The 18,900-nt window shown below is 39.2% G+C and overlaps 1 protein-coding gene across 1 annotated transcript; it reads right to left on the bottom strand.

The window, feature by feature from the left end:
* Positions 1-3,005: 3,005 nt before the first annotated feature.
* Positions 3,006-18,578, bottom strand: LOC124115775. Its single transcript, XM_046476894.2, has 16 exons — positions 18,047-18,578; positions 16,540-16,742; positions 15,203-15,299; positions 14,250-14,343; positions 13,309-13,687; positions 12,636-12,762; positions 12,301-12,477; positions 11,437-11,530; positions 10,929-11,045; positions 9,586-9,751; positions 9,315-9,394; positions 6,249-6,347; positions 5,689-5,812; positions 5,143-5,335; positions 4,700-4,842; positions 3,006-3,975 (listed from the first exon to the last, which is right to left on the bottom strand). The coding sequence occupies exons 1-16, from the start codon at positions 18,504-18,506 to the stop codon at positions 3,862-3,864; spliced, it is 2,667 nt and encodes an 888-aa protein (XP_046332850.2). The 5' UTR covers positions 18,507-18,578; the 3' UTR covers positions 3,006-3,861.
* Positions 18,579-18,900: the final 322 nt, after the last annotated feature.

Below are 18,900 nucleotides of genomic sequence, written 5' to 3'. Positions count from 1 at the left end.
GCTAGTACAAGCAGCCACACACTCACATACACGTGCATTCACGTCGCTATATAAGTGCAATAATCTTGGACGCGACGTTAAACCCAATTTCACCTCACCTCATTCAATGACAATGAGCTAGGTAGAATGTTAATTCAAAGTTATTTGGTTTGCTTAGATTCTGTAATAGTTCAAGAAGTGAGTATTAAGAGAACAACAAATTGTTCATATAGTGATGGCGCTTTCATTTTAAGATACTCATGACACATGTTGATGTTCATTTGGATCTGCGTGATAGAACATTGGGCTTAATATGCTCTTGCGTGCACGTGGAAACATAAAGTCATATAAAACACGGCTGCTTAATTAATCAGAAGAATACACCTTTGTCGTAAATTATACACCCTTTTAATCTTGTAGAACAGAGAGAGATTCAGGTAAGTTAGCTGTATGAGAACGATTCATAAATGCATCACTTAAACGACTCGGCGGTTAATGAGCAGAACACACCATTTGCGTCGTTTTGTGATTATAACAGGAAATTATAATCCGGAAATTACAACGCCACCTCACAATGTTAATGACACACACATTGATGGCCTTTTAAAGAAGAACCCAATACCTTGACTACAATTTCACTCTTGCATCTCCCAACATATAAAGAGAAATAATCAATGCAGTTATCTGTTAATGTCCTCCAACTGAGGTAAAGCAGCCAATTAGAATTAACAGAGACGCTGTATATAGTTTTTGTTGAATTCGCTTATGTGTATCATCATATTACAAACAATATGTCAAATAGGTCAGTAACTGTTGGCAACTTGGTGTAGCTTAAATACCTTCCTTTTTGTTATACTTATAATGCTATTAGATTCTTCTTAATGGTGTATTTAGTTCTGGTCCCCACCAGTAGGTTCATGAATGCTTGCTTAACGACACTATCTGAAAGGTAATCTCTGTGCCACTATGTAGCTACACTAGCTTCTTTCTTCCATGTCTCTGTAGGATTCCAGTGTTCAGAGATTGTTTTGTGCCACACCTTTCACCCTGACAAAGAAATATGAAATACACAATGCCAACACCAGAGAATACAAGTTTCGATTATCCAGAAACAGATCCCATTGAACGTAAAAAGCAAAGTAGCAGTGAAAAGAAGATGAATGGATTACTGAAAGAAGCACACATCATTTTGTATTTAAGTGTAAATGTTAAATATGTCTGTATGGTAAGGGAAATGACAATATATACTAACATCCCAGTTACCATGCAACGCATAAATATTACTTTCTGTGTCGAATATAGCAAATATATTTGTAACTGTATAAGTTGACATCTGTAAATGTTAAAAACTATTTATGAAACAGATGGAAATGGTTTCGTAAGGGATGCATTGTGTTACGATGTCAAGTGCCTGTTGGTTATTCATGAGTTCTCTTGTTGTCCATGTTTTTGTATCGCCAATATACTTAGGAGATAAACATTCTGTGTTTTCAATGTAGAGCTAGGTTACCTGTAGATTTAACCGAGCTATTATTGACTTGGGAACCGAACGGGCTGCGTGTTAAATTCAGCGCGGTTAATGCGGCCGTCAAACCAGCTGTTTCAATCAGAGGAGGTTTCTTGTGATTTCATAGCCTCTGACTGACCAATAAGTAACGAATAATTTGCAGTTTCACGGCAGAATGATTGTTTAATCGATTTTAGAAGGTGATTTGCGCATATTTATACTGGTCATACCCCATTTGTCAGATACCCCTGTTGTTAGACAGTGGGGTAGAGATGGCTTGTCAAGACATTTGAAATTTACCTATTTTGGTTATGATAGACCCGTCCTACATGTAATTGACTTAATATACCTAAATTTGTATAATTAAGATAATATAAGTAAATATGTTGGAATTTAATGGGTAGAAAAATTGATCTCCTCAAACAACATGATAATATAGAGTTTTATTTTCAACCCGTACATATTTTACTTATGAACCATTTGAACATAAAACCAGCTTGGGGCTATTGATATATAAAGATATGTGTAAATGAGATCGATAGTGCTTTCAGTCGGGTACAGTATTAATCGTAAGTCTCCTTTTAGTGGAGGTTTCTTATGATTATGGAAATTATTTTGTCCTTTTTCATTTATTTGTATGTTTGTTTCCGTCGCATTGTATCCCTTCCTGATCAACATACATTCCTGTAACCTGTAGTGCGGCATTGTCGGAAACATTTCGGTGTGTTTGTTTGTGAATCTGTGACTATACTCACAAGATGCGAGGGGCGGTCGGGTAGCCTAGTGGTTAAAGCGTTCGCTCGTCACGCCGAAGACCCGGGTTCGATTCCCGACATGGGTACAATGTGTGAATCCCATTTCTGGTGTCCCCCGCCATGATATTGCTGGAATATTGCTAAAAGCGGCGTAAAACCATACTCACTCACTCATAAGATGCGAGTTGTCACCTACATGTTTATTGTCACCTATCGTCCAATATCAAGAGTTTAAAAGAACAGTAAATGATTATCACATTTCAACTGGGATAAATACGACAAACTAAAGGATGATAAACTGCAAGAGGTGAAAAGAAATAAAGAACAGGTTCGATATCAACCAGAGAAGGGGCCACAATGCTTACCTTGCCCGTACCTGGGGTAATGAGTAAGTCCCTATATCGATAAACCATTCACTGGACCTGTATTAAACCCCTAGGACCATTAGTGATAGATAGTCTATATAGATAGTCTATCATAAATGGTACATTATGCCTATATTGTCATCGCTAAATGCAGAGCGAACTGTAGATCTTACCTATAGAACTGTAACTGTGAATCTATAAATGAAGTACAGGAACAATATATGTAGAATAACATGCATGCCATAAATAGGTCATTTAGTAATACTCCTATTTAAAATGTCTGTATTTGAAAATATGAAACATAAAAATTAAATTTTAAAAAATATGAAAAATGACACATTAGCGGCGTATCCTGCACCCGAGAGAAAAAACAACAAAAAAACACATAAGTATGGCATGTTAAAGATTCTGGATCATTTATTGTTAAAAGTGAGCATGTTCAGTGTGCACAACATGACAAGCTACCTTTATAGCACCATGTAGCAGTTGACAACAGCGACGAATAATACATTCTATCTCGGATTGGAGCAAGATGGAGTGAGCGAGTGAATTTAGTTTTACGTCGCAGTAGTTAGCAATACTCCAGCAATATCACGGCGGGGGACACCAGAAATGGGCTTCACACATTGTACCCATGTTGGGAATTGGGAGCGAGATAGCGGAATGCTGCACACGGATAAAAGAAGCCTCCAGTTAATCTCAAAATCAGATACGTTCACTTGTCACTTTACCTTCCTTCGAAAATACAATAAAATTGTGTTTGAACTACTTTGGCTTTGGAATCAATATTTGACATGGGCCTTTAATTACCTGAACACTTTGAGTGGATGTTAAACTGAATATTTTGTTAATGGTCAGGATATACTTAATTAGACAAAGTACTTATAGGCTGGGTTATCAGATTTTTTGCACTTGAAATCTAAATATGAAACACGCAACGTTTCGATCGAATGAAAGTAGCACATTATCTGTACTCATTAACGTCATGATGCGTCATATGTAGATAGTTGTTTTTCGCATTGATCATAGATATGTACAACAACAACACGATTATCATTACTTTAAAAATAATACTTAATTAAATATACTTGCTAACATGACAGAATTAAATAAGAATATGTGTGGACATCATATATTATGCATGAGCCTGTGATTAGGCCCGAATAGTTTGATCACGAGTTGTTATTACTTAAAGACAATACAGATATGACTATTCTCAGAACCATTTTGCAATGGACATGAGTATATAATCTTGTTAAGCAATTGTCTGTATAAGTTTTTCCAGTCTAACGAAAGGTTGTTCAACACACGACATGAGCACCAGGGCCAACGCCGTGGCCGTCACCAATATGGACACACAGAACAGCCACTGGAAAAGAACAAGAACACGGATGTACAGATAAATGTACCCTTTCAAGGTCAAGGTTGCGATCAAATATTTCATATCAGGCCAGATTCATTGCATTGCTTTCTAAATGCATTTACTCATTTTTATCATATTTTATGCTGGAACGCACGGCATATAAGTATAAGATTTTGTAATATATGTTTATTGTTGTTACACAAAGAAAAACAGTGAAACAAAATAGAAGCCACAACAAATTCAAGAACTGACAGCAATATATCAATTGAACGAGTGAGTGAGTTTGGCTTATCGCCGCTTTGAACAGTATTTCAGTACTCATAGCTTTATAGTGTTCTGGTATGGTGTTGTCAAACCAAAAAATATAATCAGGCGCATCAGTAACAGCTCGCTATTACTATAGTTGAAGTGCAGAATCAGAATTGAAAACAGGTGAGGAGAGGTGAAATGGGTGTTAACGTCGCTTTCAAGATTATTATACTCACGTAGCGACATGTATACATGTGTGTATGTTTGTTTGCTAATATGACTGTGAGATAGTATGCCGACATTTAACACGCATACCCCACTCACTAAAATGACATTAAAATCCGGGCTGATCAGTCCTTATTTTATCCCAGACAGGGTAAGAGGTAAACAAGTCAAAGAAGGGTTGCTTCATTCAGAAAATATTCCAGGTTTCATTGAAAAGGACACTACCACCTCTGTATGGTCTTTAAATGAAACGTACCAGCTCCAAAGGTGAGAGAAACACAAGGTTATGGGTTGCGCCAAGGACGACAACGATGACGAGAGGATGGATAAGATATATCCCAAATGTGATCCGACACAGGGGAAGAAAGAAGTTCCAAGATAGGAACTTACCAATATACCCTGAAACAGAATTAAAAGGAAAGCATTACGAATGACACCAAGGGTTAAATAAAAGCGACAACACCCTTACCATATACATAAAAAATCTCGAGTCGAATGCTGCATTCTCTTGATATTGGAATTCGCATTCAAACAAAAGAAATGTACAGCAAGTGTAAGAATGAAGGCTGGCTGTCACTCATTTAACTATCTAAAACATTGATCGTTTCAGCGTTCCTCAATGGCCCTTATCCTAACTTCTATGTTAAAACACTGTTGCACATTCCTGCCTGTGTGTATATTTGCATGTCACAAACGTACCCCCTTGTCCAATGCTGCAGGAAAATATAAGCCAGGAGACAGCGAGACCCCAGGCCGGGCGGGCAAACGCCTCGTACAGGGCTGTCTGTGGGGCAGTCCATGTACTCCCTCCTACTCGGTTTTCCAGGTACGTTACATACACCACGAAGGTCATCGTGCACATCGACGTCAACCACCCAAGTAGAAGTGGCAGCTAAAACGGATTGGATTACATCCTTTTGACAAGCCTCAAATACAATATCAATGTTCCAGCACAGAACAGGATGTCTACTATTAGTAAAGATATTAAAAATAAAATTCATTTAATTATGGAAGAAAATATTTTATTACTCCCGCTCGTGAATATGCACACGACAACAGATTCTTTAAGAAGGGTAAATACTGACTAGATAAGAAGACGTCACATACTAGTATTTAAGTGCAAACTACAAGTTGAATTTGACTTGAATGGATGCAGTGGACACAAACTCTACCATAGGACATAGGATATCATTAATAAATACAAAGCAGTTATTATCTAACCATGTGTACGTTTGTTGTCGTTACCTTTCTGAGATAAACTCTTCTTTCCACCTTGTTTAAGATATACCCCAGCATCATCCCGATAGCAAATACGCCCACCCGGCAGTAGGGCTTGGCGTACACATCGGAGAAGTACCCGCTGTCCATCCTAAAATTAAGTGATACATTGTAGGTGTGAGCTAATGAATCAAAGAGGGGGGGGGGGGGGGGGGGGTAGTGGCGCTAGATGTTGGCATTTTATGAAACATAAACTGCCCCAGAGTATACATTGAAAAAAATAATTATGCTTGAAACTGGTGAAATAAACATAATCCGCCTTATAAGATTATAAGATAACCTGCAAGATGTTTTAACCCACCCCAGAATATGAAATGGTCTGTTCTTAAGAGGACAATGTAAACCTTTCGATCTGAGATGGAGTCGTATCTACAGGCATTTTGCTGTTTTGAACACTGGGATAGTGGTCTTTCGGTATTGGAGTTTTCTTGTAGAAACTTAAATGGCTTTGTCATGATGTATTCAAATAGGCTGCAAGTGATCCCAAGAACATATCGTGTCGTAGCTTTGTATTCAGGATTGCTTACCTCAGCATATTTCCGTTAATCTTGTTATTCAGAATACCAACAGATACAACTTGTGTGGCCACAAGAAACCCGAGAAGGGTAAAACCAAGAGGTGGTGATCTGAAAACAGGTGGAATGAGTGTATTGGCGCGACATAAAAGCAAAGGGATTTCCCAACGATATGATGGGTATTGCTTTTTAGGTGTAAGTTAAAACTACATTGCAAATAATATTTGATTAAGGGTGCATGCTGAAACCTTTATATTTATAACATAATACTGGTCCTATATGTCGTGGTTTCAAGGATATATTAAATAAATAAATGATTTGCATTCACTACGTATCTATTCTATATATTGAACTATAACTCGCAGAAAGAAATGAAACGGTTGTTGATAACACCTTTATTGTTTGTCATGACATGTTTTTATGGGACGTAGTAGTAGTAGTAGTAGTAGTAGTAGTAGTAGTAGTAGTAGTAGTATAATATTCAGAAGTAATAGGCCATATGCTTATATGAGAAAGCATATTACAGCGAAGACTACCTCACTATTATTGCTTGATATATATAAACTGATAAATGTTTTAAGATGTATTACAGTGCATATATTTCATTATAGTTTTAAAATTTGTTCACAAAATTAGGAAATTCTAAAATTCGAAAGTCGCTAGACCAGTATTTTTCGTTTTTATCGCCACTGGTCGGCCATGACGGCTGCCACTTGGCGAGCTGATTCACGCGAACAGTAAACTACGTAATCATAGATAAATTCAGCGCGTACGTCCGCCCCGGCCCTTGTTCTCTTGATGAATGTTTTATAACTAGCTGGCGCAGGTTTTGACCATCATCTTAAACCATAATTAAAATCAATACTTGTTAGGCAATACTGAAACTGTTCTATTACCACCTGTTTTGTGTAGTCAACTTTGACAGCATATGACAGATAACCAAGACAAATTAAATTACAAAATCAAAGTAATTATTAATGTGAGACGAGTAGAGCTGTGATGGTACAGAACTCCTTGGGTGTTGGTTCTCGGCAAAGAAGGACAGGTCAGCCGAAACTGCTTAGGCAGAAGGCGACCTCTTAGTCCTCGGCACACTTGCTTGAATAAACCCTAAGGGCCTCACAGCTCTCCTCTCTCTTGTTACAAGGTAACAAACCATCAATTATTCCTATTTTATGACTAAACTTCTCATATCATTGATATTATTGTCTTTAAAATGATAGAGTTAAGTTGAATCAGTATTGCCGTATTGTAAGGCTCAATATAATATGTTCAATTTCTAAATTATTTACCGTTTAATACTTAGGTACTATCCAATGATGTTTTTAGTGCAATTCGTCTTTGGCTCCTCCGGTTTATGTGTTGGTTTAATACACGAAACCAATATCTCTCTCCTATATTTCGACATCGATGATTATATTCCCCTTCTATGTCTATCATCATCTGTCCAACATGCCAGATGCATGTACAGTCTATATTTTCGTGCAGTAGCATAGCGTACATTTAGCTTTGTCACAAAACGGTTCCTAGAGTTAACACAACTGTTTCAAACAAGATTTATTTTATACGTGATCGGTTATTCAATATTTTCCGACAGTCCACCGATCAAAGGTGATATGAGCAGCTTTACCTCCCGTGCGCGCTAACAGAATAGGCTACAACAACGCATTCCGTATTTCTTAGGTTATTTTTCCTCATGAAGTAAGTATTTGAATATATTGTAAAGAGTAATATAGTTCATACAACACAGACTTAACGCCAATTTCATTACCGTAGTCCTTTAAATACAGTTATAGTCATCCTCTATACTTTATAACAATGTAAATTCAAACGCGCACCGCTTATGCAGACAATTACCGTATTCACTCCATTAGCTGTTATCGTCTAGCTCCGTATAGGAAATGCGCGTAATCATAGCTGCTGTGATTCACTACCGTAGTCACCAAAATAATCACTACTAAAACTAATAATTACACCAACTTAAAACATATTAAATTTGTGGATTGTTGGATATTCTTAACATTTTAAAGTAATGGACAACCGTCGCAATGCTTGGTATTTATTACAAATGAGTAAGAAATTATGTTCATCTTTCATGTATGTTTATCTATATATGGCAGTTCACAGATTTTACATGATCTCCCATTTCTTGCTTCTCAAATATACCTGCCAGTTCCAATTCGTTGTTCATGAGAACCCAATCTAAACGGAGCGTCTATTTTCAAGTAATGTATCTTTTACAGATTCGTATTACTATTTTTTTGTGTGCACCTGTACATATTTCTTCCATACAAAAATACTTTCGGAACGATGATTCATCATTTAAATGCCAAATACACAGTCCCCCAAATCTATCCTCATATCTTAGAAATTTGCAATGTTTATCAAACCAAGATCGGAATTTCGTCAATTTATACAGTTTTCCGTTTCATAACACCGTGCAGTTTGACGTGTTGCATTTGTAAGAGATGTCACTGCATTACAAATATCAGAAAGAACTGTGCCACAAAAGCCCTCAAGCAATCAAAATATATCCGATGAAAGTAGATTCTCCCTGAATTCATTGACCTTAACCATGTCCCACATAACAAATTCTCTGCTGTTTGTAACGAAGTTTTTACATGTAACAACTTCTTTATTCCTTCTAACGACCTTTTTATGATAACAATTACTTCACTTTTTTTGTAACGTTTCAATGATAATTCTGAGGAAGGGACAAGAAGTAACACTAAAATTTAGTTACAAAGTTAACAATAAAGAAGTTGTTATCCATAATATGTGTTACGTCCTCATGTTCTTCGAACTTCTGAATTTCTGTCAACGATTTTATAACTATCAGAGTTCAATGAGATAAATTCAGTGTTCCGAACAAAGTTGATTATCTATAAAATACAAACAATTAATCTTTATGTACAATAAGTACATTATTGCAAATAAGGATATGTACATGTAAAAATTGGTCTATCCCAGAGTTGCCTCCATTTCCACATATTGTTATAAATACACCATTGTAAATATCATGAAAAGACTGACAATGCAATTAACTCATATAGAAAGGGAGGTAACTGTAGGTCTTACCTGACCAGAGGTATGAGTATCAAAGGGGAGATGAGGTAGAACTGGAAGTCGTTTACCAAGTAGTATGTCCAGCTCATACACTACAATACGAAATATGAGAGTAGAACATCCCACACAGACTATCCTGAATTGTACGTGAAATTAGTACTTTGATAAATGATTTATAAATTCTGTCAATAACAAACAAGTGATAATGCGATTGAACTAACGCAGAGGTACGTGATCAGGAAATAAAACCAGCAGGTAATACAGGCATACATGTCCTTCTCACCATTTCATCTGCCTTGTAGAAGTTGCTGAAGAAGAAGACGTTGGCCCACCAGTGGTCCTTGCACTGGCTGATGGTACTGCTGACATACTTCCATCGAGGTCCTTGCCCCATGTAAGGAAGAATGTTGGTGAAGATCATCACCACCACCAAGTAACACGGCCATATTCTACACGAGATGATGAACAATAATGAAAAAGTCCACATGCTTCTTGAACTCCGTTTACCTAAATTACCTGATTTTCTACACGTACGAGGGCGTTCAATAAGTTTTGCAACTTCAATATAAGACCAAGTCGCAGAATATCTTTTGCACTTATATTTTTCAATATAATCTCCATTCCCCTCAATACACTTATTCCATTTGTCCTTCAAGCTTTCAATACCACCTCTATAGAAATCCGCAGATTGGCCCTCTAACCACGCCTCTATGGCAGCCTTTATGTCCTCGTCATCCTGGAAGCGTCTTTCACGTAGGGCAGATTTCATTTGCCGGAACAGGAAATAGTCACTTGGGGCTAAGTCTGGGCTGTAGGGTGGGTGATTTAACTGTTCGAATCCACATAATTCACATATTGATTTCTTTTGCTTTGCATCCCTCCTTGGTAAGGAACTATGTTACAGCACGTTGTTCATGTCTGAGAGAATCCATGATTGTGACCACCATTAGGTGAACGAAGCCATTACATCTCACTTATTGGTGTGTCTGGAACTTGTTATGACACGTGTCAACCTGATGTTATGACTAGTGTCACACCTGCCACATGTTGTCATTGTTTGTTGCAAAACTTATTAAACGCCCCTCGTATTTGCTCCATTATGGGGGAAACAAGAACACGCAAAAATAATGTTTCTACAAAATATACATGAACAGTTAGGGGGATATTTTTTTGCACTGAAGACTGGGTACACAATTTCATAAAAATATTCCTAAAAATATTCATGATGCTTAAATGTTTTGTTCAGTACATATTACATTACATTTTGATACATGAAGAACTGGATAACCAGAAGGCCAAATCTACATTATCGACACGATTGATCTGACAGAAGCAACAGGAACGTAAGAGATGTTGGAAGTTCACAGTTGTACGACGGGTGGATGGACGATTGTCATCGCGTTATGACATGAGCTAACATGAACATTTGGGGGAGCTAAATATGTGCATTCTGTGTAACATTGTGTCATATGACATTTCCATACACCTCATTATCATTCTACATAATCAACGATTTTGAAAGTGAGATTGAAATGAATAATTTATCAGAATTGGCCTTCTATATTATGTGTAGCAATCTGTCACACGTTTCATGATCATACTGTGGGAGGAATTGTCTTTCAATACCTAACAATACGATGGAGATAAAACAGAATGATGAGCTTCGGTGTGACTTTGAATTTCTCCCCTGCTGCAGTCTTCTTCTTAATTCCTCTCAAGAAGTTGTAGGAGAGCAACGTCCCACTGTGGAGATAAAAGATTATCATGAGGATGTGTCTTGTGTCATAATTGGGCAAAATGTGACCACACTTTTATATTAATTTCAAAATTCAAAATTAACAATGAACATGCATCGTCGGCAAGTTAAGATGTCTAGATAATATATTGATAGTTCTTCAAATGTTGTTCGGTCGCATATTTATATCTTCCTATTTATATCAGATCTGTCTAAACATTTTGATTCTTTTAAATCACAACTCAGAACACATCTTTTTTGTGAAGCATGAGGCAGATACGTAGGTGGAGAAACTGTTCTGTGGCATTGTGCCACGTACCACTTTACGATTCTAAATAAAGCCGCACTTTATCTTATATGGAATTGGATCGACATGAATAACTGTTACAGTATCATCACCTGAGTATAAAGAAAGTGTCAGCTGCAAAGGTACAGTTGATAATGGCTTGGAACCATAGACTCTGTGCAAATTCCACCCCAGTTACACTGTTTTCTGGAGACAAGGAAGCTATGTTAATTACACTTTTAGGTCAGTATGTGTCTCTTAGGCCAAATGTCATATCCTCTACAGATCGTGGATGTTGGTTGGTTTGTTTGTTGTTTAACGTCGCACTCAGTAATATACCAACTGTATGACGGCGGTCTGTAAATAATCGTGTCTGGACCAGACAATCCAGTGAAAAATATCAGGAGCATCGATCCACGCAGTTGGGATTGATGACATGCATCAACCAAGTCTGACCACCCGATCCCGTTCGTCGCTTCTTACGACAAGCATAGTCGCCTTTTACGGCAAGCATTCAATTTGGTTGCTGAAGACCTATTCTACTCCGGATCTTCACGTGGATGTAAATAGATCATATCCATTCAAAAGAATACATTGCTTCATGTAAGAAATAATTTATAATGCTTTCTGGATTCTGTCAATCGTGAGCTGGCAACCAACTGACGCATATAAGATTACCATTTCTTGTGTGTCGAACAACAATCTAAAGTGATGGCAGTTCCATCCATTTTTCCTTACTAATTGAATTTAAACAGATTAAACAGGCCAAGACGCATCAACGTATCCATTTTTATACACGTAATCAGTATCCTAAGCACGAACCGTCCAAACTGATCGTCAGTTGGTTTCAATGCGGAACTCAGAGACATCTGAAAATGTCTCTGAAAATCAAAATTCTGAAAATGGCTAAAATAGTTTTCACTGATTTGAACAAAGGACCTATTTCCAAACTTCAAAACATTAAGTCACACACTTACCAACAGTGTCGGGAGCTTTGTGGATGAAACCGATGCTGTTGCCCATGACAATCCAGGAGATGGAGAGGAAGCGGACCCCATTGAGACAGAACAAAACGTTTGTGTTTCCCTCTCCAAGCACCGATGCGACGTTGTTGGGAAAGGAGAAGCATAACAGCGTATCTGTGATCACCCCACCTGAACCAGAAGCCTTTATGTAAGATATTAATGATCAAACCTGGGAATGAGCTTAATGAGTCAGTGAATATTACGGAGGGGTGTTTATAACTAGTTCCTGACTGTGACGACCGGTAAGAGGGACACTGGGGTTTAACATTGACATTGACGAAACTCACCTATTTTCCGAGAGCCTGCTTTTAATGGGTCTTCTTCTGTCTGGGTATTTTGCCTGCGCTGTATATATTCCATCTTGACTGATGAATAAGTTACTGGCAGTTCGTCGATAGACTGCAGCTGACTATTCTGAATTAAGTAATGTGCACATATAGGATGTTTTACCATTCATTCTTTAGTCCAAAATTAAAAATACTTTCCAAATAGATGTTGAGTCTGGTTTTCACAACTGGTATTACGGTTATCGTTTGTGCGATTTGCTAAATATATTTTTGTTGAAAGCATAATTGACTGCGTTGGCTGGCTACATATGTGGTGGAAACTGTAATTGCACAATGTCGTTATCAATATGATGGCCAGTAATTTCGGTTTTATTTTGCTGATTGTCTTGTCTTCGAAATCATTTCGGGGGCACGGGTGGCCAAGTTGTCTAAGGCGCCAGGATTCGCTGTGAAGAGCTGCGTCCCTTAGGTACGCCAGAAACCTATGATTGTGGGTTCGAATCCCGGTACGCCCCGATTATGTTTATAGGTTTGTCAGCACCATACCCGTGCTCGTGGGTTTCACCGAAGCGGTAAACGTCTGAGACCTGCATCACTTCGGGCTTTCCTCCCATATTAAGCTGGAATAATGTTAAAAACGGCCTTACTCTAAATCATTTCCTTGAGAACGTACCTGACGTACACAACCCTCCTCTGCCATGGTTATATTTGTCGATTCGTGATTACCCACTGTGAAGCTCGTCTCAGCCACGCTAGCGGACCTCTCATCCACCTCAACGACGTCAAGGTGTTCCACAGAGTCCGGTTTAACACTGTCCAGTCGATAGTGATTGCTTCCCCGTTTGGAGTGGGTGCTACTCCAGCGTGAAAAGACGCTACTCCTATTTGAGCGCACGCTGTTACGACGCGCAACCGAGAAGACACTTCCTCTCCTGCTGAAGAATCCTACCTGGGTTGTATTCTTAACCTCTCCCTTTGGAGTTGTCAGCTTTACAATGATAGTCACCATGGTTCCGAGCAAAACTAAAGATGCAAATGAGGCAAGGACACATCTGGAAGAATTAAAATGAAAGATGTCAAGGTGATGTGAGTGGAAAGCCCTTAGTGATGCAGATAGACGTTTACCTCTTGAAACCCAGGAACACGGGTGCAATGCTTACAAATCTACAAACATAATCAGGGTGAATTTGGATCATAGGTTTCTGTCACGCCAAAGGGACGCAACTCCGCACAGATAATTACGACGCCTCATACGGATGGGTCTCGCTCACAAGATAATTGGATAGATCAAAGATATAACCAGATGATGGATATTTCATTTGTCAAACAGTTGTGAACAAGTGACTTGCTTTTGCATGTGTTTCAGTCGGGCGTCACCGATGGGACAGGATACGCTTACCTTCTCGCGAACACCTAGTATCATCTCTATTTGATTCATAAATACAGGCTAATGATATAGTCGGAATCGTGCAATGGATTCTGCTCTTTGATCAGATTAATTATGATTATGAAAAAGATTTTGTCTTTGTTGTTTATATGCATACTTGCATTAAATGGTCAAAGGTGTTCCACGCGGCTTATAGACAGTGGTAGTGCAACAGCTTATATACCCACACAGAGAATACGGCCGCCGCATCGTCAACAAGTCGCAGGTCCTCCTGGCAAGTGATGCTGACCAAGCTGATGTTGATTTGTGACTGGTCCTTATCTGAAACGAAAATACTAAGTTTTGTTTTTGTTTAACGCTTCACTTGGCAATATTCCAGCTATATGACGGCGGTCTGTAAATAATCGAGACTGGACCAGACAATCCAGTGATTGACATCATGAGCATCGATCCATGCAATTGGGACACAATGACATGCATCAACCAAGTCAGCGAGCCTGACCATCCGATCCCGTTAGTCGCCTATTACGACAAGCATAGTCGCCTTTTACGGCAAGCATGGGTTGCTGAAGACCTATTCTATCCCGGATCTTCACGGGTCTAATTACTGTGCTACTAAGTGAATTTTTGCATGGAACATCTGCATACGATTATATAGACAAAACGGTGTATCCATGATTCCATAACCTACGTCAATGCGGATGATTTTACGGAAACATCAACGATGCCCTGACGAGAGTTCTCTGTGCATAAAGCACAAGAAAGGTGTGTAAACTGCACATGCAATAAAGCAAGATAAATCACACTGATTATACAAGTATATTCTTATCATCAACATCTTGCTGTTTTATTTCCTTAAAATTCAGTCTTGTATTTTATATGCGTTCTGGAAAATGGTTATGCATTTAACTGTAAAGATCCGGGTAAGAATTCAGAAACCCATGCTTGTCGAAAGAGGCGACTAACGCGATCGGATGGTAAGGCTCGCTGTTTTGGTTGATGCAATACATCGTATGTCAATTGCCTAGATCGAGGCTCATTACTCAATATTGCTGAGTACGTCATCAAATACAAATAAATCATTCAGGCTATTTCCTCACAATCAACGCCCATGCCATTAGCAGAATGTAGAAGTAGATTGGCAAAATGGATATCAAACTGAAACACCTATAGTACCTACATGTGTTGATGATGGTGGTGAGATCCTCCTGTACACATCCAGAAGGGATGCAGATGTCCTCTGTCAGGTGCGGCAGGTGCACAGGGAACGGCAGGTGCTGCAGCAGACAACACCATGATGCAAGAATGTCATTACATGCAAGAAGTGCATTGACAAATATTTGGTATTTTTGTTGTGATGAAGTTATCAACGATTTGTGTGCTGTTCATCTCAGTATGTGGTAGGGGTACGGAGTTTGATCCCTAAGGCGTACTAGAAACCTATGAACGGGATTCAAATCCAGATTCGCACTGATTATATTTTTGTAGGTTTGTCCGTACCGTAACCGAGCTGGTGGGTTTCGTTTAGGACTTTATAACTTTGAGGTTTTTCTTCAAAATCATGTCCATACGCAGTGCTGTAACTCAAATATTGTGAAACCAAACTCACTAACCCACTCACTCACTCACTCATAGTGTGTATCATGCTAGGCGCCACTAATATATACGATTCCATCTATCATGAGTATATTGTCATCTGCAGTTGCAAGAACGTTTTATTTCTTTTCCGAGATAAACCTTCTGGCGAACCTAGTATATTGCTATACGGTCTAGAGTGAGTGAGTGAGTAAGTGAGTTGGGTTTACCGCCGCTTTTAACAGTATTCCCGTTATATCACGGCGTGTCAGCTTAATGCGGAAGGATAGCCCGACGTGATGAAGGTCTCAGACGTTTGCCACTTTGATGAAACTAACGAACACATGCATGGTGCTGACAAACCTAGAAACAGGGGGGCTAACAGGGATTCGAACCCACAGTCATAGGTTTCTGCCCAATGGACGCAACTCTACACAGCGCATTGCGGTGCATGGGCCATCCGTGTTCCAATATGATGTAAAGAGTTATGCTTTGTTTAAGGGTTAGGCTTATATAATGTGATAATATGTGTTTCTCATATCTCCAGTCACAGTGATTATGAAGTGTCGCTACACTGTGTTCTATACCGACGTCAATCAGTAGGCTTGGATATTATCTATATTTTTGAATGACATTGCCAAGCATTTTTTTTTAATCACCTTTTGTTTTAAACGATTTCTTCCTTAGCTTTCGGTGTGCAATATATGTCTTTTGACATTGCTACTTTGTTGATCTATTCTCCCCTTGGTGTGGTCAACCCACTAAATACACATAGGAAGCAGTTCATTTAATTGTACTGTGGACATTGTCGCAGGAAATGTGAACGACGTTTTAAATGAATCATGAATCTATTTTCCAAACATTGTACTCATGTGGGAAATCAAACCTGGACCTTCAGCGCGAAGAGCGGACGCTTTAACCACTAGGCTACTCCATTGTCACCTGATCAGCTATGTAGTCCTCCAACCACCCAGGGGAATCAAACGAAGCCGAGCAGTACTGAGCTTGTATTTCCCTCTTGACGTCACTTCCTGGGCCATGTGATGTCATCGAGTGACGAACGGCTCTACATTGGTCGTAGTTCCCATGCCACGTGACTGAGCCCTTCATTAACCCAGGACCTTGCTTACCAGTTGCATCATACACTACAAATCAGAAGTAAATATATCTGGATGGATCTCTGAAAATCGGTGATGACACCAGGTGAAAAGGGTAAACAAAATACACACATTTCGGGTACATGTCACTTTATAAAGGTCTTTTTCAACGACATGGTGTATATGTCAATTATTGTTTCAACATTATTTAAACAAAGTGAATTTGATTAAATCAACGAGAGGTTGATAGCAAGAGCACGGGCAAACATGGTGTATATTTCAATTTATATATCAACATTATTTCAACAAATTGAATTTAATTACATCAACTAGTGGTTGATAGAACGAGTACCGACACACATTGTGTATATTTAAATTTTTATTTCAACATTATTTAAACAAATTGAATTTGACTACATCAATTACTGGTTGAAAGCACGACCCTGTCGGGTCACACATTGAATCCACATTGTGTCCATCTTAAGAGGTTTTGTCTATCGAACATCACCCAAGAGGACCTGATCAAAATATATCACAGAACATACGGCAGCAGAGAATCGACACTGGACTCGTCTCTGTGGGCATGCATGTCTTACGTACAGAAGGAAGATGATGACCTTAACGCGAGTGTTACGTGACGTGATTGTCATTAAGTCCTTTTGAATGGAGTATGTCAAAGGTCGCATGACTCATTGCTGTAGCCTAAATCTGATATTTATTCAGAAAGATATGTAGTGTGCCTGTGCACTGTTACATTATTATGCACTGTTTCTTACAATACTATGTAGGGTACTAGTATTTGTCGCATTTGCAGTAACGCATTGCTAGCGCATGACTTGATTGATGTCGCCTATGCAATAATAAATCGAACTAGTCTTCCTTCAAATTTCATGTGTTGACTTAATGTAGTGTTTGCAAAAGGCGACATTCGCACGGTACAACTAGTTGTATACAATTCGTTGCATGCAAAACATTGTATCGTGACTGCGAAGCTGCAATAAGTGTGTAACCCGCCGCCGAGTGGATGCCGAATTGTATACAACTTCAGTTCCTACACCGTAATGCCTACAACAAGTTGTACCAGCTAGTCGTACCGTATGAATGCCCCTTGACACTGTGGTGGCATCAGCTTAGACCACAACAATGAAACATAATTAATATTTGGGGCATAATAGGGTCATAGGGTGCTATAGGCCAGTGGTTAGCGTGTTGGCCCAACGACCGTCCGCTTGCTATTCCGTGTTGTTATCATTATGTGCAAATAATGTATCATGACTAACTACGAATGTAATCGACCTGAACTGAAAAAATCAGCCCACTCCCACTGCTAACACTCATAAGAAATTACTCACTGTTTATAGCCCAGTCCTTCCTACGTTGAAGGTCCACGGCGTAGTGGTAAAGTTCCACCTTGCAGTCGTCAGTGACGTTGTAGCTGTAGATGTCCATGCCGGCCTGGATGATTCCCGCCCATACAGGAGGGAAGAGGACAGGTAAAATCCCAAGTTGACGCGACCTTGAACTAGTACTCCCAGTGACGTTGTGACGTTGATCTTTAAGTGTCGGGTCAAGGTCAGTATCATCCGTGAATAATTTGTCGCCTGTTGAATGGTCCTGTGATAATCCAGTACCGTTGGACACATGCTGAAGAGATATCTCCCGGGGATCATCCAGAGACGCCGTCTCAGTTGAGGGCTGTGTCGGCATATCCGAAGAGCGACATGAAGGCACGCTAAGCAGAATTATCCACATCAACACCCTGCCCATGCTGACCTTTGAGCATTTCCAAACAACGCGGAGAATACAACTCATCAGATGTTATGCACATACAGGAAAACGTTGTTAACGTTGTTAAAAATGAAAATTATAGATCAGATACTTCGTTGCAGCATGGCTACTGTTCTGAAAGACAAAGTACACATCGTGTCATTTCAAATTAGTTATTTGAAGGTCAATTTATACACTGGCATGCACTGAATCACAACACAGAAGGATCGTTCTTCGCTGCGTGCCGCCTACGCTGGCAACGTTGTCAACACTCAATGTGCATGTGATAGCGTTACCTGCGTGTGTATCACCTGTAACGAATGAGACTAAATGTAGCTGTACCAACTCCAATACAATTAAAAGGTATTGATCCATCAGCTGAATAATATCTCGAGGTAGCTGTTACCCGGAAGGGGACACTGATGGCCCAGTCGTCGTC

The sequence above is a fragment of the Haliotis rufescens genome, unplaced genomic scaffold (assembly GCF_023055435.1).
Source record: "Haliotis rufescens isolate VD_foot unplaced genomic scaffold, xgHalRufe1.0.p SCAF_4, whole genome shotgun sequence".
Classification (NCBI taxonomy): Eukaryota; Metazoa; Mollusca; class Gastropoda; order Lepetellida; family Haliotidae; genus Haliotis; species Haliotis rufescens.
The sequence above is the reverse complement of the archived record's forward strand: the minus strand, read 5'-3'. Positions and strand labels throughout refer to the sequence as shown.

What these genes read in the sequence shown, in the direction of transcription:
- LOC124115775 (XM_046476894.2), bottom strand. Translation starts at nt 18,506, where the DNA reads ATGAGTTGTATTCTCCGCGTTGTTTGGAAATGCTCAAAGGTCAGCATG. An exon ending in AGCAGGCTCTCGGAAAATAG is followed by an intron (nt 12,478 to 12,635) that starts GTGAGTTTCGTC and finishes CTTCTGGTTCAG; the next exon opens with GTGGGGTGATCACAGATACG. An exon ending in GACACTTTCTTTATACTCAG is followed by an intron (nt 11,046 to 11,436) that starts GTGATGATACTG and finishes TTATCTCCACAG; the next exon opens with TGGGACGTTGCTCTCCTACA.